The sequence below is a fragment of the Manis javanica genome, chromosome 8 (genome assembly GCF_040802235.1).
Source record: "Manis javanica isolate MJ-LG chromosome 8, MJ_LKY, whole genome shotgun sequence".
Classification (NCBI taxonomy): domain Eukaryota; kingdom Metazoa; phylum Chordata; class Mammalia; order Pholidota; family Manidae; genus Manis; species Manis javanica.
The window spans coordinates 101,545,005-101,569,748 of record NC_133163.1 but is presented as its reverse complement, the minus strand read 5'-3'; the positions used below and the strand labels follow the sequence as shown (position 1 = coordinate 101,569,748).

The window sequence follows — 24,744 nt, the reverse complement described above, 5'->3', positions numbered from 1 at the left end:
GCCTAAAACATTCCTGATAGATAGTAGGTATGAGTAGATGACTGACAAATGAGTGAAAGAGTCTAATAAACTGTACACTTCTCCAGGAAATGTTGACACAGAGGATATTGGTCTGTAACTTTCTGTGCCAGCATGTCTATGCCAGTGTGTCTTTCATCCTCTGCAAGAAGTGGGAATTCAAATTCTAATGACAAGCACCCATTAGAGACAAAAACACACTTGAATATAGAAGGGAGCTTATCACAAATACTACAGTTGATTAAAACATCATTAGAACAGGGAATTCTATTGGCATTCTGTGCTGACTATGCAACCCTTTCATCAGCAATTTTATCTTTTTACCAAACAGACCTACTAAGGGAGTTATGTTCTCGGCAAAACACACTGATTGGTACCAGTTATACTGCCAGACAGAGCTCCCATTAACAGCTACTGTATTCTGGTTTGAGTGCTTAAAGCCCAGTGATCCTTGGTGAGCTGACAGAATCCACCTCCAAAGCCTGCAAGACAGAAGTCTAGATACACTGACAGCCCAGTCAGCAGGCTTCTCTCCTACCAGCAATACCTGGAGGCTCCCAAGTTCACCAAACCACAGATTACACATCAACTTACTTCTCACAGGCACTTTGCCACCTGCAGTACTGGCTGTTTCTTCGTTAAACTTCGGATTATTGAGCAAATTGTGTACTCCAAGAACAGCTAAAAGCAAATATAATCAGTGAGTAAACATTAATTAGGAAAATATTTTAGGATGACCAAATTGTTAATTTGCCCCTTGAAGAATAATTCTTCATATCATAAAGATAATCTCCAGACCCTCCTTGTCTTGCACAGTGAGTGTTACATGTAGTGTTAAACAAATTTATTTAAAGAAAAAACCCTTCTTCCAAGACCACCAGCAATCTTCATGTCTTTCTACAACTATATGGTACATACGGAATCATTTAGGATCTGGGGGATAATGGCATAGTTATGTCCCCAAATTAGTGAAAACTTATGTAGACCTCCTAGTTAAGTAGACTCTCAACCTCTCAGTTTTCTCATCTGTAAAATGTGAGGCAAACAGAATTTTTAAAAAACTGAGTCTAAGGATATTTTATGATCTAACATTATGTAAATTATGGCATGCATTTTCCCAGAGGCAAACAGCAGAAGTATCATGGACCTCCTTCAAGGTAAGCCTCCCTATCTCAACTTTCAATACCATAAGTTGTTGTTCTTTCCAATCTAGAGCATCCAGGGTGAGAAAGAAGAGACATCAGCAATAAGAGGTCAAATAAGCAAACTGAGATTTTGAATTTCCTGTATTACGGGGAGCTTGCACCAGGAGGCAGCACTGTAAGCAAGAACCAGCACTGCCGGCGGGGAGGGTGGGGTGCGGTGGGAGGGCGGGGAGAGCGGCAGGCTGGAGCTGCAGCCGCCCACCCAGCTTCCCTTCGCTACTGAAATGACACAGGGGAGACTGGCCACCTGCAAGGAGGGTCCCAGAATAGACCATGTGTTGACAGGTGGCAGAGCAGTGTGTCAGAGCTCCTCATCAGCTGTACTGTAATCTCCGTACTGGAAGGAGGGAGGCAGCCGTCAGCAGCATGAGAAAGGGCAAATGTTTAGAGCCAGAAATCTCGGGGTTAAGGGTGGCACTCAGGGGCTGTGAGCCAGAGTTTGATAGGACTCTGTAACATACTACCCGTGTGACTTGGGAAGTTGCTACCTCTGAGCCTTAGGTTCCTCATCTGCAAAATAGTGTTCTAAGTGCTTCACAAATTCTTGTTAGGTAAGTAATAATTTGTGGCTGTGTTTCTGGCATTGTCTAGGGAGAAGATGCTCTATTTGATATACGTAGGCCCCTGAGACCATCCAACAAATATATCTTCCTTTGACTCCTAAGCAACTTCTAACTATAATTTGGCTCCCATTGCCAAGTTTTAATTTTTGTTTTATCTGTCTCCTGTGATTCTAGCTTGTGCATCAGTCACTGCTGCCTGTCTCCCATCTGACTGCTCCTCATGCACTGACAAGATCAAAACTCCAGGCCAGCTGTGCTGAGAATTAGCCTCTGAGTAGTGCCCATACTGAGACACAGCCACTCTGGGAGGTGCTGTCTTGGAGGTTGACTGCTGCCCCCTTGATGAACTGTCTGTCCTTCTGCGCTCTATATGCCACAGTAACATATGCAGGGCATCAATACTCTTTCTTATCTAAACCTCAGTGTCTGTCAGTTCATCTACTCATGGGTGTGCTCTTGATATTCCAGAAAGATCCACTCCCAGGCAGGCTTTCTCCTGAGTTCTGAGGAGCACCTGAGGAGGGAGTGAAGCTGAGTAAATATAAGTTGGTGTTCCATTAGGATCTTCCCCCTGGTTTTATTGCATGAGTCTCAGGATCTACTGTCTTCCAAATGATGGGTGTTTTTCTTTTCTCCTTTCTTAGGCATTTCCTGGGAATTCAAGCCCAGCCCCACATTCTCCCCTTGGGCAATTCCACGAGGTAACCCTTGGGAGGAGCAGGAACCAAAACAGATCCCTCCACAGCAACAAGGGGCTAAGAAAACTCATCACTGCAAAGCACCTTAACTGTGACTCCGCTGTCTCAGCTCCTGCAGTGACTTCCGAGAGAGATTCAAATGTACGAATTTAGTATTGACCACTGATATCAGCACAGAAGGAATGAAAACGTAGCTGAGATGGTAGGCATGCTATTAGAATAAGGAATAGATGATCCTCCTGGGAGGAAGAAGATTGATTATTATGATTACATGTCTTCCAAAGGAATGAAAATGTGAGAATTCTTGCAAGAGCTCATAGACTGTTTTTTACAGCACCTCTATCCTGTGGTGACCTAGTAACTCTAATAGTCCATGTTTACATCCATTTGGAAAACACATCCCATTAGTGCACAAATATGCTGGTATGTGCATGCAGTCTTTCTCAAAGACTATAGAATAAATGGGAGGGGCTTTGGGTAATTAGGTTGAGACACTTTTCATTACATATTCTTTTTTTGTTGTGGTTACATTCCAACACAAGTTTATTTACAAACACAGGAGGCAGGTTGCAGTGTGCAGACCCCTGAACTATCGCTATCTTAACTACATATTCCTTTACACTATTTGGGCTTTGTCTACGTGCATGTGTAACTAATTCAAGTACTAATAATGATAATTACTATTTTGTTGCTATTGTTAAGACAACTAGAAAAAGATAAGCAGATGGGGCTGAATATGGCTTTACTTACTGGATAAATGTAACAGTAAGTTACTCCTGCTCCCAGTTAGGCTACCAGGCCTGTTAGTGGGAATCAGAATGCAAAAGGGAAGGGCCAGAAGTTCACAGGAATTTTGTGATGATAAAATATGATACAAGGTCAAATATAAAGCTCCTTAGAAAGCATAAGGGCTGTTATTTTTATCGTTTAAGTTCTCAGCAGTCCTGAAGATTTATTTGCTTTGATTTCTCCAACTCTTGAGCTCTGTTGGGTGGGTATTACTGGGGCACTTTATAGCTGCTATACAGTTTTCCAGCAAAATAAGGTTTGCTCTGAGAGCTAAAGTCACTTGCATCAAGTCTTACAGCTACATATTGGCTGAAGTCAACCTGGCATTACAATGATCATCGCGGGTATGGAAAAGGCTGCTGCCATGGGGGCCAGTGCGTGCCTGGAGATCACAGGGCCAGACAGGGGAGTTTCCCAGAGCTGAGGACTAACCTGCAAGATCGTAGAGTTCAGTGTCCGAGGCACTGGCCAAAGCTTCTTCCAATTCTGGGTCAAGGGTCACTTTTTCTTCTTTGCGAGTTTCTATGGGCTTTTCCTTAGGTATAAAGACTCTCCCTTGAAATCAAAAGAAACACAAAAACCATTGTGTGCTGCTGTGTCACCGTGTGGTAAGTAGACCACCAGACAAGGCAGCTCTGGCTACAAGGGGCTGGATGGGTAAAGCCACTGCACATACGACTGGGATTCCTTAATGCAGGGTGATGCCACTATCAATGACCCCTGATTAGAGGAGGTGTCCTGCATTCTGCAGTAAGTACAGACATCTGAGGAGACCAGAGTCCTTCAGCATAATGGAAAAAAGTGGCGCCTATCTCCCTACCACTGATGGGCAGCATTGCCCTTAGACCTGAGGTAGAGGGCCCCTGCGGTGGGGCCCATACTTCGGAGGGCACGACTCCATTCCTCTTCTGCTGCAATCTCCTCCCTCCCACTCACCCACCAAAGAATGAGTCACGGGGCCAAAGGGACATTCCCGTCAGAATATAGACCACCTGCTGGCCCATACTCCAGGTGCCTGACCTGGGAGTTCCCTGCCCAAGAGCCCTGGGCCTCCTTCCAGGGCCTGTGTGAATCCTTCCCCATGTCCACCCTCCTGAAGGCAGGTCACACTGTTGGGGGATATGCCCCCAGACCAAGAGAAGGCCATCTGTGGGTGTGTATGGATGAAGCTGGGACATGTGGGCTGGGGTGTCATACATGTATGCCTGAAGCCCTAGCAAATAGGACAAACCCATATCCTTGTGTGAAACTTTTGTGAGTCTGAGAACACTGGCCTTCTAGGTATATTTGTAGGAGGATAGAACATATTTTAACAATTTGTTAGCTTTTAATTTTCTATAAAAAATGGCACTCAGACTTCTTTTTGTATTCTTCTCTTGGACCCTGCAAATATTGGGGGCAGAGGCCTCCAAACAGCCCCAGGGGGTCCTGAGGGATAAACTGGTAATGCCCCAGAGTTTCCTGCCTTCCACTGAGATGACAGCTCACTAGGAAGCTGTATTAGGGTTACTCAGACTAGTGCAGCCACCTCTCCAGAGCACACCAAAGCCTGACTGAAAAAGGAGAACTGAAGGTCGTCACACTTAGAGCTTGTGGAGGGCTGTGAGGAGTGAGCACTCTGTGCTTCCCACATACACGTTCGCTGTCACCATTTTCCGCTTCATCCTATCATGGAGATTCCATTTATTTTGCCCCCTGCTCTCCTCTGAATCTATGCCCTCCCTCCCCAGCCCAAACTTCTACACTGATGATTCCATCCTGGGAGGATGGCATGTTACCTGCTCTGAACGTCCAGCCAGGCCAATACGCCCATGTGCCCCATGTGCAGTGGCTCATAGAGGAAGACCCAGGACACTCTGGAGCCACCACAGCAATAGTCCAGACCTACTCATGCTCTTTCCCAATTTCTCCTGGCTTTTGACTCTTGGTTTCTCTCTTTTTTTGGAGCTGCTCTTACTTCTTGGCATGATCTTTGAAACTGGTCTCCTCTATTCTAATTTTGGAAATTCCCTAAAGACTCCCCCCTCCATTGCCTTCTCCTTGTCAGCTTGGATAGGATGGAGAGCGGCTCTGATGAATGAGAGCGTCTTGGATAGAATGAGAGCTTCAGCTGCTGAGGACCCAATCTGTCAGGTCTCCCTGGCGAGTGGGGCCCTGCCCACTCTTGTCGGAGAGGAAAGGGTTGGTTCCAAAGCCAGGAACTCGCCCTCATGAACAGCCTCCAGGAGACATCCCTGGTCACAAGGGCCACGTACTACCTGGTGGTTTACCACATCTTCAAATGGGTGGGCAGGTAAACAGGGGCCAGGCAGAGCTGGGCACCCCAAAGAGATCACTGCTTGTGGTCAGTCTCGGGTATCTGGCCACAAGCTCTCTACCATTGACCATCCTACCTCCTGCCTCAGCATCACATATGCTGCCACATTTCCCACAAGAAGGAAAATGCCCTGGGAAACAAAACAGGAGAATGGGCAGAAGATAACAATAAAAAAGATGAACCAGTTGGTATCATTTCAGACACTGGAGCTCATCCCAGGCTTCATTTTCAGTATCTGCAGCCTGCAGCATTTTCTTTCTGACTCAGATGATAATGGGTCCAGAGTCAAAATACGTTTCTAAGTTCCTCCTTCCCAGTACTATTCTAAACAGTAGGTGTATGGGTGACCCACAGCTATCAGCATTCAGGACAGCTGTGGCTGTACAGCCGTGCTGAGCAGCCAGCCAAACAGCAAGCTCTAAGTGAGTAAAGCTACCGTGGAGAGTTAAATGCAGCCCAGGAACCTGAGGGCCCAGAGCCCACGGCATTCAGAACTGAGGTTGCATGGCCTCTCCGCTGAGGCTTCCCACTGCTCCTAGACCATTCACTGGTCCTTCTGGGGCCTGTGGACTCCTCTCTCTGATCTTCCTGCCCTTTGCAAAACTTGCTCTCTGCTCATTCTGTTCAATCGTGTTGCTTCTCCACCTTTTCCAAAGCTACACAGTGTGGCTGTATATCCCTTTTGGGTCTCCGTTTATTCCTCAGATTGCTCCTGCATTCCCAACTCCCCCATGAACCATCTGTAGATTAATCTGGATCAAGAGGTAATTTCCCATTGCTGCCCCTCAGACCTCTACTCTGAGAATAGAAGACAACAGCTTTCTTATCCTGTCACTACCCTAATCCTGGATGTTAACTGGGATTTTATTGAAGATTTGACATTATTGTTCATTTTTCCATTCACAGTTAAATTAGTCCAATAGCAACTATGCTGCCATAGAAACGGCTCCATATTTCTATGGTAACCCTTGGCTATTTGCTCAATTTATCACTGTTCAACGTTACTTTATTAATGAAATGACATTATCAAGGGCGCACGATCCATCAGGCTTGTAGATTTAGAGAGACAGCGTGTTGCATAAGAGAAGGGGGAAGCATGCTGACATGTGCCGGCTGAGGCATGGTGCACCTGCTTCCCTGGGTCACAGTATGGGCGCTCATTTGGACCTGTATTTATTGGGTGCCTCTCCTGCACCAGTTTCTGTGCCAGGACGGCAGGGAGACACAGTGCCACTGCAGAGATTGCAATCTCATGTGGAAAACACACAAAATCCAAAGTAAATAAACAAAATGGTGGGCACTGTCATAGTGCTGTGAAAGTAACAAATGCGTGTGACCACAGAAAGGTGGGGTCTGTTTTAGACAGAGAGCTCAGGGAAAGCTTGAGGCCCAGGCATGTAAGCCAGGACGTGCAGAATGTGAGGAATGGGGATGTGGGTCAGAGGGAAGAGTCCATGAGAAGAGCCTGGGATAGGAAAAGGACTCAACAGGTTTGAAAACCAAATGAAGCCAGTGGGTCTGAGGCTTAGTGAGGGAAGGAGAGATGTAGTCAGAGACAGGCGGGGTGAGCTCTCCCAGGGCTTTGAGGGCCAGAGTAAGGATTTGAGACTTTAAGCAGGGAAGTGACATGATCTGATTTGTGTTTTAAAAAGATGATAATTAATATAAAATTATCAACAATTCAATTCATATCTATGGGCCCAACCTGTTGTCCATAGCTGAGGAACTTGGATGGGCTACTGGCACCCACTTTTCCTCCAAAGGGGAACTTAAGGTTGTGAGCTAAGGTGGAGGGTTTTCCTATCTTGGTTCTCAGCTCAGTCCTGGCATTGAGAAACATCCCTTTGCTCCTCAGAGCCGTCCCAGGTCTATCAGAGTCTATCTCCTACTGGCCCATGAGCTTCCTGAGGACAGGGAAGGGTCTCATTCCCTGTGGTCCCAGCACCTGACACATGGATCTGCAGAGAGGAGGTGCCTGGTAGGTGCCAGGTGAGTGAATGGCTGACTGCACTGGCCTCTGATGGCAATGTCCGAGGTTAGAGGTCTGGTGCTAGAGCCATCCTAGACGTGGAGTAGAAAGGCCTTGAGGGGCCTTCTGCAGTTGGTAAATCACCAGGCTCAGAGAAACACACCTATGCCTACGGACCCTCTTCAGGCACGATGCCACTTCACACTCCCAAAGCTTTTTCTTTGAGGCCTAAGATTTTTTTCATAGAACTAATTTAAGTACTATTACACTCTTTAAGTATTCATTCCATTAGCATACATATTCTGTCACAATTCTTTTTATTAAATTAATAAGCTTTATTTTTGGAGCAGTTTTAGGTTCACAGGGGCCAGTACAGAGAGTCCCCACATACTCCACTCCCATACTCACAACCTCCCTGTCTAACAACATCCTTCAGCAGAGGGTACGTTTGCTACGATGGCTAAACCTACACTGACACGTCATCACCACCCTGAGTCCGCAGCTCACATTAGGGGTCACCCTTGGTGGTGCACATTCTGTGGGTTGGACTAATGCACACCGACATGCATCCTCTAGGACAACACATGGGGAGCACTCAGTCCCAAGACACGGAGGTCCTTACCCTTCTTTTCTCCAGTGAAGGGCACAAAGTCTTCCCTGTCCTTCTGTTCCAAAGCTTCCTTCTCCAGGTACATGAGCAGATGCTCACGGTCAAACGGGCCGGTGGCTGCTTTCTGGGTCTGGTCTTTCTGCCGGAATCCAGCTGGCAGCAGGGCACTCTGAGGAGAGAGGAGTGTGAGCAGGAAGGGAGGGGTCTGCCTGACTGATACTGTGACCCTCCCCATCTCACCCCCCAGTGCACCTGCGGGAAGCAGGGGCAAGCATACCTGTGCAGAGGTGTAGGTATGAGCTGAGGGCTGGGATCTCCGGCACATCTCTGAGGCCCTACTTGCTCCAATACCCTGTGCTGGGAGGAGGCCTCCCAACAAGCACAGGTGGAACACAGTGGCTGGGGCAGCCGCCAAGCCCTCTGCAACTGCCTTTTTGAATGTGGTGGCAAAAGGCCATCTGCTTTTCATGGCCTCTTCCCTCACAGATCACACTTAGGTTTGGCCAGTCTGCACCCATCATGTTCCCCAGAAGGCACATGGGGACTCTGACAAGGAGCATTGGCTCTGCCCTCTTAGTTCTAACTTCTTTTTCTGGGAAAGTGAGTATTATGGTAGGTGTTGATAACTGCTTGATCAAGCTTAGAGATTCCTTCTTCAAGTTTAAAAAATACAGAATACTTTATTTTTTAAAGTAAATATGACATCCAAAGTATCTGCCATATCTGAATATTAAATAAATAGTGCTTAGTGACATCTTTATTTATCATCAAATCACTATTTTGGATGCCTCTGGTTCTAAGTTTAAGATAGTATCATCAGGGCTGAAGAAAGTACTCATTAAACAAACACTGTAACAAGCTACTTAGCTTTTCAAGAGCTCACAAAAGTATTAGAAGCTCCATTTAAATGTACCTGATATTATTGTTACAGTTATTCTAATCTACCCATTGTTGTGGGATCACCAGAGAGTTCAAGTTATTTATGCATTTTAAAGAAATGAGATATAAAAAATACCTGCATTTGGGGTTAAATATATGGTTTAAATGCCATCTCTGACACTTACTAGTATGAGAGCTTATGTAAATTACTTCTTCAAGTCTTTAGGAAATGGGAATAATACCATTTACCTCAAGGGCTTCTGTGCTAAGCAGACTATAATGACTCAGAGAAGAAACTTGGTTAGATTTGTTCTTTCTCTCTTTACTTTCTTTTTCTTTAAGTCAGATGAGTCCTTCCTCAAGCAATGGAAAACACTTTTCTCCATCTACAGTAAGCTGGCTTTTGAGAAATACATTTGCCATATCATATAGAAGTTACTGAGGTTCTTTTGAATCTGTAAAAGTAAGTGACCCCGAACCAACCAGAGGAAGAACACAGAATTTGCACTTGGAGCTAAGGGATTTCTGCACTACTGTTTAAGGATGAAGCCATGCATTTATCGTGTATCATTTTAACCACACTACGTCAGATCAGGTCACTAACCTTGGGATCTAGGTCATCAAGAACATTTTCCAACTGTTTCAGTTCCTCTTCTGAGAGTTTGCCAAGCAGCTCATCTTCATCAATGTTCTTGTATTTCTCCAGCTCTTTTTGAAAAGGGAGTGCCATGGCTTCTTATATGCCCTTCTCATGGGCCTTGAGCATTAAAGTGGGCCAGCTTCCTGAGACTTCAGAGTACTGCTAATAAGAAAGAGACTGTTACCTCCTTTCTGTAAACAGCACTTATCAACAGGAGACAGGGCTATGCTATCTGCCAAAGGATTCTCTCTATTGGACAAATGATGCAACAAAAAGGTACTATTACCTTCATCTGCAGGGCAACTTGACAACTTACAAAGTGTCTTCTTACTTATGTTTTTCAGTTATTTAGATCTTTACAAAAAGCCTGGAAGAGCAACCTGGACAGATTTTAATATCCCATTTTACAGATGGAGATTCTGAAGGTGAAGGGCTAAGTCCCTTGCTCGAGATGCCAAAGCTGGGGTGTGCTGGGCCTTCTGATTCCCAGGGTAGTGAGCAGCTTTCCACCCCACTACTCTGCCTCCTCCGGCTTTCCACAGAAAACAAGGAAGAACAATGTACTAATTGTAAGGCAGTTATAAGTGGCATACTTATGTCTTTTCAGGGAGAGAGTGATTGTGAAGAATACAAAATGGGGTTCATTCAGCAAAGAGTTTGGAAGGTCCATCTAAGAAAGCATTGTTTAGTGCTAAGCATTGTCTAGTCTAACTCCTCTGCAATTAAACTAAGCATGATTCTCAAATTCTGGCTATATACTTTACACTTTTCTCTTTTCTTCTTTCCTCATCTCCCATTCTTTCCAGTCCCATATCCTTTTTGGTTCCTTAGGCATCCTCCCTAATTCTTTATATTACTAGTCCATTCTCCTTTTGACCTCCTTTTTTCTACCTCCTACCTCCTAAACTTCCACTCAAAATGAAATTTTTATGAAATACCTTCTTTGTTGCAGAGGATTTTACAGATAATATACAGAAAGATAAAACTGCATTCAGGAAATAGCAATGTCCTGAACTGTTTCTCCTTATGTGGTATTAACATCAGTCAGACCTTTAAAAGCAATTAATATTTGCTGTATACCTACTGTTTGCCAGGCACAGCTCTAGAAAACTGGACTACAAAGATAATTATGACACCTTCCTCAAGGAGATCACAGCTCAGTGAGACACACAAACTGGAATAACACTACTTGGTAAATACTGTAACAGAAACAGCATATAAAGTAGACTTAAAAACACATGAGGAAATAATCACTGGGTAAGAGGAGCGGAGGTTGAGGGGAATCTGTGAAAAAGAGGTTGTGTTGGAGGCTTGAAGAGTCATAAGGGGGATATGGCTGGGGATGGGTCATTCCAGGTAAAAGGAACACTGGAAACAAAGGCACAAAGATAAGAAAGTAGATGATCTGTTGGTGACTGGTTGGTGTGGCTAAAGGGGAGAATTGGGGTGGGGGGGAAGAAATGAGATGCAGAAGGGACATGTGTGATGGGCGCTCCCTATGAATGAGCCTTGCTGAAGAACTGAAGCTTTATTCTGTTGGAGATGGGGAGCCACCAACTTTTAAGTAGAGGAATGATCTGAGAAGGCCTTTTTTTTTTTTAAATAAGGTAATGCAAAAGGTTAAGAATAAAGAATGGGTTGGCATAAAAAGAGATGTGTTGTAGGTGGACACTTAAGAGCTGTTAGAATTTTGCTTCTTTCCCCTTATTAATTCAACTGCTCACCATGTTCAAGTCTGTGGTTTTTTTCTATTTAGGGGTCTTTTCCATATACAATGTCACTCTCTTTCCCTTCAGAGACCTCCTGGGTCATATACACTTTGTTCTGGTCCCAGCTACCACCAATTCATCTTGTAACACTGGACAAGCATCTCAATTTGCCAGGCCCTTAACCATCAATCAAACCGGTTGAACTACCCTACTTAATGAACTCAAAGAATCACAGTTTCCCACATTTAACATTCTGAACTTGAGATGTGTTTTACAGTTGGTGGTCCTCCAATTACTGTTGGCCCAGCAACAGTCAAGAGGTACTTGTCCTTGCCTACCTGCACATAGGTATCAAAAGCATCTGCTTCACAACAAGCAGAAAGAGTGTCAGGGATTTGGAAAAAAACAGATACTTTTCAGAATCACAGAACACTCTTTTAAAACCTAATGGAGAGGTGGTGACTCGGGTGTGTTACCAATGCTCCCAAAAGAAGGTCCAGATTAAGCTAGTTCCACATAATTCTTGAGTGGGTTTAAGAGCTCAGCATTAATGGCTTTTAGTTCTTTCACAGATTTTAAAAAATTACTACTTTTGATGATACAGAGGAGATATTGTGTGGGAAAAAACAGAGATTGATAACTATGAGTCAAAAAGTGATTTAAAAAGTTGGACTCTGTGAAGAAATTTTAAGAATATTAACCAATTCATTTCACTTGCATTTTCCCTTTTTATGGATGCCCAGGGGTGACATATGGCTTCAAAAATCTAAGTATATTTATAGTAGCTTTATTTGAAATAGCCAAAAACTATAAACAACCAGAATGATCTTTAGTAGGTGAATGGATAAGCAAATTGTGGCATGCCCACATAATGGCATCTACTCAGAAATTGAGAGGAATGAACTATTGATACAGTATCAATGAACCTCAAAATAATTACACTGAATGAATGAAGCCAGACCCCAAAGAACATATGCAGTATGATTCCATTTATCTAGAATTCTAGAAAATGTAAACTAATCTATATGACAGAAAGAAATCAGTACTTGCTTAGAGATGGGAGCGAGGGAGGAAGGAGGAAGGGGAGGCGTGAGGAAACTTTTGGGGTTATGCATATGTTCACTGCTTTCATTGTGGTGATGGTTTCATATGTACATGCAGGTGTCAAAACTTATCACACTGTACACTTTAAACATGTGCAATTTAATGTATGTAAAATAAAGAATTTCAAAAATCTGTGTTTAAGTCTAAAACAGCTCTTCCAATAAAGTAAAAATTATATTTTTAAGAAAGCATATGGCATTTTTTTCTTAATGACACATAAAATATTGGTGTGTTTTATAATCAGTGGTATCTTAGAGCTGGTAAGGTTCGATCTGTATGTCTGTTTCAGGATTTTACAACTATACTCCAACTCCACATCTTCCCCTGAAAGAGATGTGCTCTCCTGATTTTCTAGATCATACCATTAATCTACCAGCCAGTCATTTCCAAAACTCAGACCACCCTTAGATTTTTCCCCACCTTTCTAGACTTGGTTAGCACCTCCTATAAATTCTTACTGCACAGTACTTTTTTTTTTAATTAAGGTATCATTGATATACAATCTTATGAAGGTTTCACATGAGCAACATTGTGGTTTCAACATTCACCCATATTATCAAGTCCACCACACACTCCATTGCAGTCACTGTCCATCACCACAGTAAGATGCTATAGAGTCATTACTTGTCTTCTCTGTGCTACACTGCCTTCCCTGTGACCTACCTATATTGTGAGTGGTAATTATAATGCCCTTAATCCCTTTCTCCCTCCCTCCCAACCCACCCTCCCCAATCCCTTCCCTTTGGTAAATGTTAGTCCCTTCTTGGAGTCTGTGAATCTGCTGCTATTTTGTTTCTTCAGCTTTGCTTTGTTGTTATAAGACACAAATGACGGGAATTATTTGGTACTTATCTTTCTCTGCCTGGTTTATTTCACTGAGTATAATACCCTCTAGCTCCATCCATGTTGTTGCAAATGGTAGGATTTGTTTTCTTTTTATGGCTGAATAATATTCCATTGTGCATATGTACCACTTCTTTATCCATTCATCTACTGATGGACACTTAGGTTGCTACCACATCTTGCTAATGTAGAGTGCTGAGATAAACATAGGGGTGCATACGTCTTTTTGAATCAGGGATCTTGTTTTCTTCAGATAAATTCCTAGGAGTGGAATTCCTGGGTCAAATGGTATTTCTATTTTTAGTTTTTTGAGGAACCTTCATATTGCTTTCCACAAGGTTAAACTACTTTACATTCCCACCAACAGCATAGGAGGGTTCCCCTTTCTCCACATCCTCACCAGAATTTGTTGTTTCTTGTCTTTGGATGTTGACCATCCTAAGTGGTGTGAGGTGATATCTCACTGTGGTTTTAATTTGCATTTCCCTGGTAATTAGCAATGGAACATCTTTTCATGTGCCTGTAGGCCATCTGAATTTCTTCTTTGGAGAAGTGTCTCTTCATATCCTCCGCCCACTTTTTAATCAGGTTATTTGTTTTTTGGGTATTGAGGCATGTGAGCTCTTTATATATTTTGGATGTTAACCCCTTGTCAGATACGTCATTTACAAATATATTCTCCCATACTGTAGGATGCCTTTTTGTTCTGCTGATGGTGCCTTTGCTCTACAGAAGCTTTTTAGCTTGATGTAGTCCCATTTGCTCATTTTTGCTTTTGGTTCCCTTGCCCAAGGAGATGTGTTCAGGGAAAAGTTGCTCATGTTTATGTCAAGAGATTTTTGCCTGTATTTTCTTCTAAGAGTTTTATGGTTTTATGACTTATATTCAGTCTTTGATGCATTCTGAGTTTACTTTTGTGTATGGAGTTAGATAGTAATCCAGTTTCATTCTCTTGCACGTAGCTGTCCAGTTTTGCCAACACTATTTGTTGAAGAGGCTGTCATTTCCCCATTGTATGTCCATGGCTCTTTTATCATATATTAATTGACCATATATACTTGGGTTTATATCTGGGCTCTAGTCTGTTCCATTGATCTATGGGTCTGTTCTTATGCCAGTACCAAATTTTCTTGATTACTGTGGCTTAGTAGTAGAGCTTGAAGTCAGGGGGCATAATCCCCCCAGGTTTGTTCTTCCTTCTTAGGATTGCACAGCACTTTTTCACACTGTGACTTCTGGTCACTCTTGCTCTAGGCCTTTGTTCTTTTGGGCGTGGACGACTCTTATTGTATCTTGGAAGGCTTCTGTTCTTCCCTTTAAGCCACCAGAGTACCAGGATCAGATCATCTTTCTTCACACTGCTAATAAGCCACTTCCCTGGTTAAAGATTTACAATGGCTCCTTCTGGTCTACAGAATGAAATTCAAATAATCTAACATACAAAGGTCCAATAATTTGGCTTTGATCTGACCTTTCTGTTTTCTGTTTCATTACTTTCCCAGGGATCCCTCTACTCCAGCCAAAGAGGCTTATGAGTTCTTTCTGGTAGGCAGAATAATCCTCCCCTAAAGATGTTGGCATGCCAATTGCCATAACCTGGGAATAGGTTATTTTACATGGTAAAAGGGACGAGGTGGATTAAGTCAAGGATCTTAAAATAGAGAGATTACCCTGGATTATCTGAGTGGGCCCAGTGTAATCAGAAGGGCCATTAAAGGGTGGGAGACGGAGGTAGGAGAGTTGGAGAAGGAGATGCGGTGACAGAAGCAGAGGGTCAGAGTAATGTAGCTGCTGGCTTTGAAGATGGAGGAAGGGGCTGAGAGCCAAGAAATGTGGGTGGCCTCCTGAAGCTGGAAAAGGCAAGGAATTGGATTCTTTCCTTCAGGCTTCACAAGAATCAGACCTACTGGCACCTTGATATTAGCTCAGTGAAATCCATTTTGGGCTTTAACCTCTCAAACTGTAACATAATAAATTTGTGTTGTTTAAAGCCACTGAATTTTTGTCAGCAGCAAGAGGAAAGAAATACAGTCTCTTACCCATACACTTCCATTTCCTAAAGTAACTGTTCTGGATCTCTTCTGTTTGCCCCTTCCCCTCCCATCCTGCTGTGTACCCCGGGAAGATGATGTATTTACACTGCATCAATGGGCTCCTTTGCTTTCTGGCCCCTGTTTGACCAAGAAGAGGGCTCAGCAGGAAATTGGAGGGCAGGAAGAGAAGGAGGCTGGTCCAGAGGCCACATATCCTCTCAGACTGTCCTCTCCTTCAGCCGACTTCAGGCCTGGGAGTGTTTCCCTGCTGTGGTTAGGGTCAGATTTCTGCCTTGTTGGATTCCCTAAACCCTCCCTACGTCTTTGTAAATAGGCTTCTATTAACATTTTCTCAAATCAGTTGGTTTGAGTGTGTCCTCTGTTTCTTGTTGGGGCCTTGACTGTTAGAGTAATATTACTTGGAAGCCCTTCTCTAATCTTATTGCCTATTCATGTGGTCTGCTTTTGAGATCTGGCTCAAATCCCAGCTCTGTAGGACCACATAATGACAGAGCTAAGTGACGTCTTAAAGATCAACATCAATGGTGTTCCCCCTTTCTGATCATTCCTTCTTGGTCTCTTTTGGCAATTCCTCTTCCTGCACCTTAAATACTGGCATACCTTGTGGTCTTGTCTTATAACTTCTTTCCTTACATTACGGTTCTCTCTGAGGAACTCACTGCCTCCAAAGTTTTAATTATATTCCACATCCTGAAGATCCCCCCAATCCCTTTATCTTTATCTCAGACTTTGTTCCTGAGGGCTAGACCCATATATTTCAAATCTCCAAACTGACCTCCCTACCTGGTTGCCTCAGGCACCTCAGTTGTTAGAAGTATTCTCATCATTTTTCTCTCCAGCTTCTCTTCTAGAATTTCCTATTTCAGGAAGTTGGCCAAGAACCAAGGGAGTCATCCTTGACACCTTCTCTTCCTTGTCTCTTCCCTACCCATCAATCACCGCAACCTGTCCTTACCTGAACGTGTTAGAATACACCTACTTCACTGTCTGCATGGCCACATCCAGCCCTACTCACCCTGCCATACAAATGGCCAAAGTGATCTTTCTAACATAATTCTGCTCTAGTTACTTAAAATTCTCCAGTGGCTTTCCATTGCCTTGGGGATGAGGTTGTAATTCACAGTCTGGCTTCTGTCATCCTCAGCCACCTCCTCCTTCACTGCACTCCCCATCTCCTCCTGGCTGTAGCATCCTGGACCACTTCCAAGTCCTGGATCATGCTTGTCTGGACAGGGCCCCCTCCCCGCCATGGCTGACTGCTATCCTACTCCACTTTCAGTCTCAATGTAAGCTTCAATTCCTCAGGGAGGCCTTGTTCAGACACCCTGACAAGGTGTCACTTCCCGCCCCCATGGCACAGCTGAACACCCCTGGACACAGCTCTCCTTGACTTTACTACCATTGCTTGTTTTATCTCTGTCTTCCTTGCTAATCTCTGTGAGGGTGGGGACTCTATTAGTTTTAGGCACTTATAATCCTGGCTTCCAGTATAGGTCTTGAGCCAGAGTAGCCATAAAAAATATTGCACAACAAATGTCAAATGAAGGAAATGAGCTCAGAGAGGTGACATGTTCCACTGCTCCAGAGCTCACCCCACTAAGTCCCCTGCCTCCACTCTCCACTCTCTGTCACGGAACTTTCTGAGGCTGCCTAAGCCTGAGGAAGTTTTTCCTTTTCTTAAATTCACATTGTCTATGTAACTGACTTGGTGTTCATCCCTTGCCCTCTCAGTAAATTGTCTTATCGTGTATGTTACATATATGGCTCTCTCTCCAGCTACATCACAAATTCCCAGAGGGAAATGATAATATCAAAATTCTTTCATTCCTGGGCTTCTCAAGCTTGGATTTGTATATTCATTCAATAAATACCTGTTGAAAGCCAGCTTTTTCCTGATTCTGCTGGAACAACAGCAGTGGACAAAACATGATATCCTGTGCCCCAACTGAGCTTACACTTTAGGAAGGCAAGAGACGTTAGTTAAGTAGTTACAGATAAATTTAATACTGTGTAACAGTACCCATTAAACAAACTGTATATGTTGTGCCATTGTACCACTAAGTCTCAAAGCCAGAGGGAAGAACAATAGTACATCTTCTTGCAACATGACTTTGAGTTGAAGATTAGGGGGAGGGCTAGTTATTGCTTTTTAATAACAAATACAGATACACTGTGGAAGAGAACACAGCATTCACATAGCCTTTAAATCATACTGCAGATTTCTGGCTCATGGCTGGCCTGCTTTAGCCCTGACCTGGGCCCACAAAGGTTCACATTTGTTCTCTGTTAGCAATGCCTCAGTGGCAAGTTTGCAAGGCACAGCCACAGCCTCACCTGCAGCAGAGTGTCCATCCTACCACAAGCACTCAGCATACAGCTGAGTACTAAGGCACACACTGGGATGAAGCAAGGGCCCAAGCAGGTTTCCAGGAGTCAGGGTGGACATGTCCACTGGGCGCATTAGGAAAATGGAAAAGAGCAGTAAGAACTTGAGCTGAAGGCAGGATAATGAGGGCCCTTGACAACTCATCCTGTTACCAAACACACATGCCCTGGGAGGGAAAACACAGAGAATGGCTTTCTTTGCTTCTCTTTCCACTACCTTATTTGTGTAACTCTGTTATAAGAGGAACATCAGATACAGCCCAAAGTGCCCAGCCTTTGGCCTTGCCTACACACAAGGACTTAGAACCAAAGCCAAAACAAGCAGCCCTATTTATGAAACCCAACCAAACCAAAAACTAATTTTTATGAAAGAGCAAACAAAAATACACTGAAAAATCTAGTGAAAAGCTTTTTATATGGGCAAAACAGTACCATAAATTGCTTTGGAGTACATGAATTTCTAGGAAGGCTACACAGGACTGCTCACAGAAAGGACAGACACCACATTGGGAGCAGAGGGGGATCTGATTACAGAAGGGGGACTCAGGCTTCAACTATACTGGTGATGATTTATTCCCAAGTGGGGTTAGTTGGTAAGCATGAAGTTATCATTCTGTATTATATAGTTACAGTATTTCATAATGAGTTTTAAATAATCAGTGAACCAATTTGAACAAGAGCCAAATCTATATTTTCTAAAACTTGTAAATTAGAAGAAAATCAGCATATCAGTATATCCTCCAAGACAGGATGGATCCTGTATCCTGTATATTTAATTCCTTTCTAGCTGCTGGCAAACACAAAGATGGGTACAAAACACATAGCCTGTGTTTTGGAATCTAGCTATTTGAAGATGGCCCGGTCAAGTTTGTTTCTTTTTTTAAACAACCAAATGGTTCCTGCCGTATTCTGGGAAACACTTGCAGGAAATGAGGGATAGAGAAGGAGGAATTTCAGGCAAAAATATGACAAGGCAATTGTAAGAAACAAACTGAAAATGGAACAAGGAATAGATCTTATCAGAATGAAATTTATATCTGAGACTATTTGTTCTTAACTTCCCAATCTTACTAAGTGCCAGAGCCAGAGCTTAAACTGTGCTTAAAAACAGTCTCCTTTTAAACCAGTGTGCCCACTAGTGATCACCTCCTGCCAGGTTCAGAAGAGCACGGCCCAGCCAGCCCTGGGTCTGACAGTTACAGATCTGTGTGCAAGTGGCAACCTCTCCAAAACAGGCAAAGAACAGTATTATCTCAGAAAGTGGAGATGATGCTAAATGTGACAATGTGTGTACCAGGTGCAGTGGTCAAAGCTATTCGACCTAGCACATGCAGTCAAAGCTATTCCTCTTATGTCCTTGGTCTGGGGATAATCTTCTGTTCGGGGTATTCGTTGTACCTTGTCAGGATCTGTTGTATATGGAAAGGCAGCATCAGACCCTGGGTCAGCGTCGCTAGGAGTAGCAAGTTGCCACGTGTAGGCTGGCCAAAGTATGAGAGAGCTTTCTACCTGGGCAGGATATAGTCCAGAAGCTTCCTGGCTGGGACAGAACCCTATTAGCATGGAAGTCTTACTGTGTGCCTAGATTGACACCTGCTTTCTAATTCTCTTGGCAGGTCCTACTTCCTGCTGTGGCTTATCTCTTTGTCTGGCCCTATTCTCTGTCTTCTGAGGAGTTCCTGTTTCTTGACTTTTGTCTATATCCTTGCCTTCCATTTGGGCATGTGTATCTTATATTTTTTAACTGTCTATGGGTTCTAGCAATGTTCGGTCTCCTTGCCTTTCAGAAGTTATAGGCTTCTCCCTTCCTAACTGGCACAATGGGTTCCCTGCTTTCTGTGTTTTGATTCACGTGCCCTTTTGGCTTCTGCCTGTTTGTGCACTCTTTGACCCATTTATCTTGTTCCTTTCTCTGGCATCTGTATCCTAGCTTGGTTTTGATCAATGCTTTCTTATGACTTATGGATACTACATGCACCTTGACTGATGACTGTTTACCAACATGATATGTGAAATATTCAGCAACTGGTACAGAATGGGCACTGCTTGGTCAGAATGGTTGTCAGCTATAAACAACAAAAGTGGCTGCCCCTGCACATACTTGCTGAAGAACAGTCCAGTTCACTAGACTTGAGCCTTCCAATCGTTCTGATGAGAGGCCTCCTGGTTCTTTCTTAGGGCTGGTACCTCAGCTTTGCTCCTTACTCCTCATATCCAGGCTTGGCATGGCTAGCCTTGTACCCTGTTTTGTGACTTCCTGTAACCCACGAACCTAAGGCTGAACTGCAACTCCCCACCCTACCCAGCTGTCACTAGGGGAATCCAGAAGTGCTGGCAACACACATGAAAGAGATGGGGTAGCCTTGATGCCAAACAGAAGAGCAAAACATAAAAATGGACATATGTATATATTTCAGATATAGCAAAAATATCCTTGCAGCAAAAGATTTAAAATTAAGTGTTATGCCTTAAGAGTTGATTCTGTTTTCTTGTCCTGGTAATAGGGAGTCTCTTCTGCACATGCCTCCTATTGAACTTGCACACGTTTCTTTGAACTACTGATAGTCTGTAAGGAAAACATTTGGTTGCATGTGTTTTGCAAATAAAGGGAATGGGAAGAAACCCTGCAACTTCTGTCTGTCAGAAAGCTGGATCTGTTCGTTCCTCAAAACTCTCCTAACTCAAAAAAAACCACCACCTGGAACTTCCTTCTACATAGACAGGATCTTGAACACAGAGAGGAAAGGGACAGCACTTCCAGGATGGTTCTTGGGGAGGGGTAGAATTTCTACGGTTTGGGAATTTTTAATACCTTAATGATGGAGTTAGTGGATGCAGTGCCTTAAGAATAAATGACTGACTGTGGCCAAGATGAACCAAAAAGGGGACTTCCCCTGAGCCCACCCATACGTCCAATAGAACTTGAAGTCACAGATTCACTGCACCTGTCTATCACTAATCACATGGTCCTTTACAACCCTTCCTCCTTATTTATTTGTTATATTCATCTCCTCCCATTTTTCAATTTAAAAAGTTTAAATCTACAGAAAAGGCAAAAGAATAGTACAATCAACACCTGTATACCATTCTCTTTGACTCGCCCACTGGCATCATGTGCTACCTCCTTGGGCTTACCCTTATACTTCCCTTTTCCTGAGCCAGCTGAAAGTTGCAGATGTCATGACACTTTGCCTCTAATAGTCACACCTTGAAAGAATAAGGACAGTGTCCCACATAACCACAGTACCACTACTGCACCTAATTGAAAAGTAATCTCATAATATTATCTAATATGCAGTCCATATTCAAATTTGCCCAACTGTCTCTAAATCATCTTGTATAGCTATTTATTTCTGATCTAGGATCTGAAGTTCACATTTCCCAATTGGCTGTTACATCATTTGAATATTTTAATCTACAATACTCCCTCCCCTCACCCCCCAAACCCTCAGTTTTTTGGTAGTAACACGACATAGATAGTTATCACCTTATTGCACCCCAACAAGAGGCTCCTAATAGGTGCCGGTAAGCTTAGTCACTAGTCTAAGGCAATGACCTCCTGATCTCTCCATTGTAAGGACACCATTTCCCTAAGTAATCTAAGTGAGATATTTGGAAATAATGTGAAAATTCTGTTCTCCAACAACCTTTCACTCAAAGGTTTTACACCCATGGATGAATCCTGGCCTGAATCAGTTATGTTCAGGTCTGCAGAGTGCTGGCTTTCTGGTTCTCCCATTCTTCCTATTGTGTATATATTATTCAAACCCTGCCCATCACTATCCATCCTCTTTCCTCAATGTATGCAGTCTGGTTACTTCTTGCTGTGGCTCCCTCCCCACCTTCTTGCTGACCACATCTGCCCACTCTGGCCCAGCGCTGAGGTGCATTTGCTTCTCCCTTTCCATGTTGATCTCATCACTTCACTTTCAGCAAATTAAACAGAAAAGCAAACAACAACAACAAAAAACCCTGAAATGTCATTTGCCTACCAATTTGCAGTAATTTATGAAAGTTAAAACAGTGGTAATGCACATTTGTTGGCTTAGACATAGACAGGAGAGGAAGAGAGTAGAAGAAATCAGTTGTATTTTTAAAAATATCAGATTGCCTAAGCTCTGAAAAATCTTTCCTCCTCATTAGGGTAAAGCCACTTGTTCTGTCACAATCAGGCTTTTTGTAATGGTGTGGAGCAGAAGCACCCACATCTCTTCAGTTCTCTGCTAAGAGACTCTTGGAAGAACAGAGGTTTAGAAATCATTTCGCCCAAACGCCCCATTTTATGTGAAGAAAGAGGCTCAGAGAGGTGAAGGAACTTGCCCACAGTCCCTCAGCTCCTTAATGGTGGAACTAGGACAGGAACCTGTTTTTAAAATACCTCCTTCGATGTTTTTTTATTCCCTTCCAAAGTGCATCGTGATACAGATGTGCAATAAGCAAGATTAAGCCGCAGCACTCACCACCTCCCTCATTGCTAATTTGCATTTTGCCTGCATCACCTCCCCACCTTTGAATACTTTAAGTAAAAATTTCCATTAGGAGCCTTTTATTAATATTATTATTTTAAAATTGATCTGCATATCTGCAGACCAACATGGAAAAATTAGGAAGACTCAAGGGAGCATATGCTATAATTACTTTAATCAGGAAAAAAATAAGGGTCTGGAGGACCTGCATCAGGCCTCTCTCTGAATGCTTTCTCGGGCGCTGAAACGCCCTGCGGGTGACAGCTCCAGGGATCTTAGAAAAAGACGCCAGCTGGTGTCCACCCTTCCCCGCCGCCTCCTTTAGCCGTGCAGCGAGAGGCATTAGGCTCCAGGAGCGTGTCAAACGGTCGCAGGAGAGGAGAAAGTGGGGAACAAAGCCCAGCGTGGAAAAACCCAGCCCTGCTCGAGGACAGGAGACCGCGCCCTCACTGCAGCGGCCCGGCGGGCTGCCGAGGCTGCGGGGCCGCAGTGCGGGGCGCGGGACCCACACCGGGCAGGCGCCTCCCGCCCGCGCCGCACCGAGCAGCCCGCCCGGGCCGGGAGGCAAGAGGCGGCCCCGGCTCCACGCGCCCGCCCGGCCCCCCGATGCCGCGGAGCATCCTCCATCCCGCAGGGAGGGCGCAACCGTCCCCGCGCTGCGGGCAGTGGACGGCGGACTGCGGACAGCGCCCCGCCCGGGGCGGCCTTCACCCGCCCCGGCGCGCTCACCCGTCTGTGTGCCCATCCCGGAGCCGGCGGTGTGGGTCGGCGATCTGTCAGCCCCGAGGTAGCGGGGTCGGCCGAGCAGGGGCGGCGCCGTGGCCGGGGCGAGCGCGGCGATCAACAGGCGGCTCCGGGCCGGGCGCGGCGCCGGGGTGCGCGGCTGCTGCGGGGCAGGCTGGGAAGCGTAGTTCCGGGCCGCGCGGAGGCGGGACCCCTGCCCGTGGCCGCCGCCCTGGTATCCCCCCACCTCAACCCCCGCCGCCCCTCCTGCGGGTGTCCTTTTCCGGAATCTGCGTCCTGACCCCGTAACCGCTCTGCAGGAGAGGAGGATCTCAGCCTGGGGAAAAAGCTGTGCAGACTCTCTGGAGAAGCTCGGGGCTAATAATTGGGAGGGTGACAAAAGCAGTAGGGTGAGTGAGCATCTTTACGTGGAAGCCTTGTTAAGACTTAGGTTTTACTGGCTTTACGAGGGCCTGGGGGCGCAAGGAGGAATAGCTAGAATAGATGCCTGCAGGGACGGCAGTAGCAAGGTGGGATTTAGTGAGGCTGATGTGAAGTTTTGCGGTGAGGTTTTCAAGAGGCCACGCACACGCAGGGGCTTCATTAGTTGCGAGATTAGACAATTCATCTTAACCCAGCCTCAGCATCCTCATCTGTAAAATAGGCTTAAAGCTTGAAGACGTGCTGTGAGGGCTAAATGCGTATTAGGTGCATATGTGAAAGTACCTGTGTCTGGCACTGAGCACATCCTCAATAAAGGTTCCTCCCTTGGGATTCATAAGGGCGTTCTGGGCACACTCCCTGCCGGCAAATTCCTACATATGATGCTACACTAAAGATAGTCGGGCTTCATTGTGATGGATAAATAAATGTTAAAAGCCACAAGGGCTTGTTACTGACAGCAAGTTAGCCAATTCACATCATCCCTTACCACATACTAAGATGTCTTCTCTGCCAGGTTCTTGGGAGCTACAAGGAGAGAAAATACTGTTATTGTCTCTGAAGCATGGAAGTGGGTGTGGTGACAGAACAAATACTTGAATTACTAAAATACATGGCATATTGGGTTTACTTTACAGAAGCTTTTTCTAATTAGACATGGTCCATCTCCTTTTTGAACCCTTGCTGCTTACATCTAGTATAACCCTTGCTTATTGCACTTATATGGACGGTTTAAGGTAGGTTGAGTTTTGTAAGTAGCTTCTATGCAGTATTTCACATTGTGGTGAGATATGCATCTTAGAAATTTGGTGGGAGGAAAATGAGCCAAAGGAGTGAATGCAGCATTGGTAGTGTAATCACTGCAATAGGTAAAGGGTGAATGGAGGTGAAACAGCATCATAATCGGGCATGATCTGTGCAGTAATCATGTGGCCCCCCTCCAAAAAAATGTGCTCAATTTCACATTTGAAAATAACACCACTTTGCATTTGTGAAAATACTTTCCTATTTATGTTCTTATTTGATTTTTGCAACAACCTTTGAGCTGAAGAATGAGGATTTTTCTCCAGTTAGTTCTAAGAGGCACAGAGAAGTGATACCACTTAATTTAAGGTTGTCCAGCTGATTGGGAAGCCTATCTTTTTTCCTTCCACCCTGGGCACTCTAGGCCTTTGCCAAAGAGGCACTCTTAGCTCTGTCTTTCCTTTGTCACATTTTGAAACAGGGCCATACCTTCCCCAGAAGGTGATCTGAATCAGAAAATAATTAGCGAAGGCTCCTGGAATTAGCATGATGAGCAGTGGACACACAGGAGCTGCTGACTGAGAGAC

At 44.4% G+C, this 24,744-nt stretch overlaps 1 protein-coding gene across 2 annotated transcripts in view; it reads right to left on the bottom strand.

The window, feature by feature from the left end:
• Positions 1-23,164, bottom strand: part of TMOD2 (tropomodulin 2) — a 51,664-nt gene extending 28,500 nt beyond the window's left edge. The window contains exons 1-5 of one of the 2 annotated variants that reach the window (XM_073211856.1): positions 22,979-23,164; positions 9,653-9,850; positions 8,182-8,338; positions 3,706-3,828; positions 613-699 (exon numbers count right to left, since the gene is read on the bottom strand). In XM_073211856.1, the coding sequence (XP_073067957.1) occupies positions 613-699; positions 3,706-3,828; positions 8,182-8,338; positions 9,653-9,778 (493 nt within the window). In that variant the 5' untranslated portion in view covers positions 9,779-9,850; positions 22,979-23,164. The remainder of the gene's footprint in view (positions 1-612; positions 700-3,705; positions 3,829-8,181; positions 8,339-9,652; positions 9,851-22,978) is intronic. The other variant, XM_017652866.3, reaches the window with a different exon arrangement.
• Between the last annotated feature and the right edge of the window lie 1,580 nt (positions 23,165-24,744).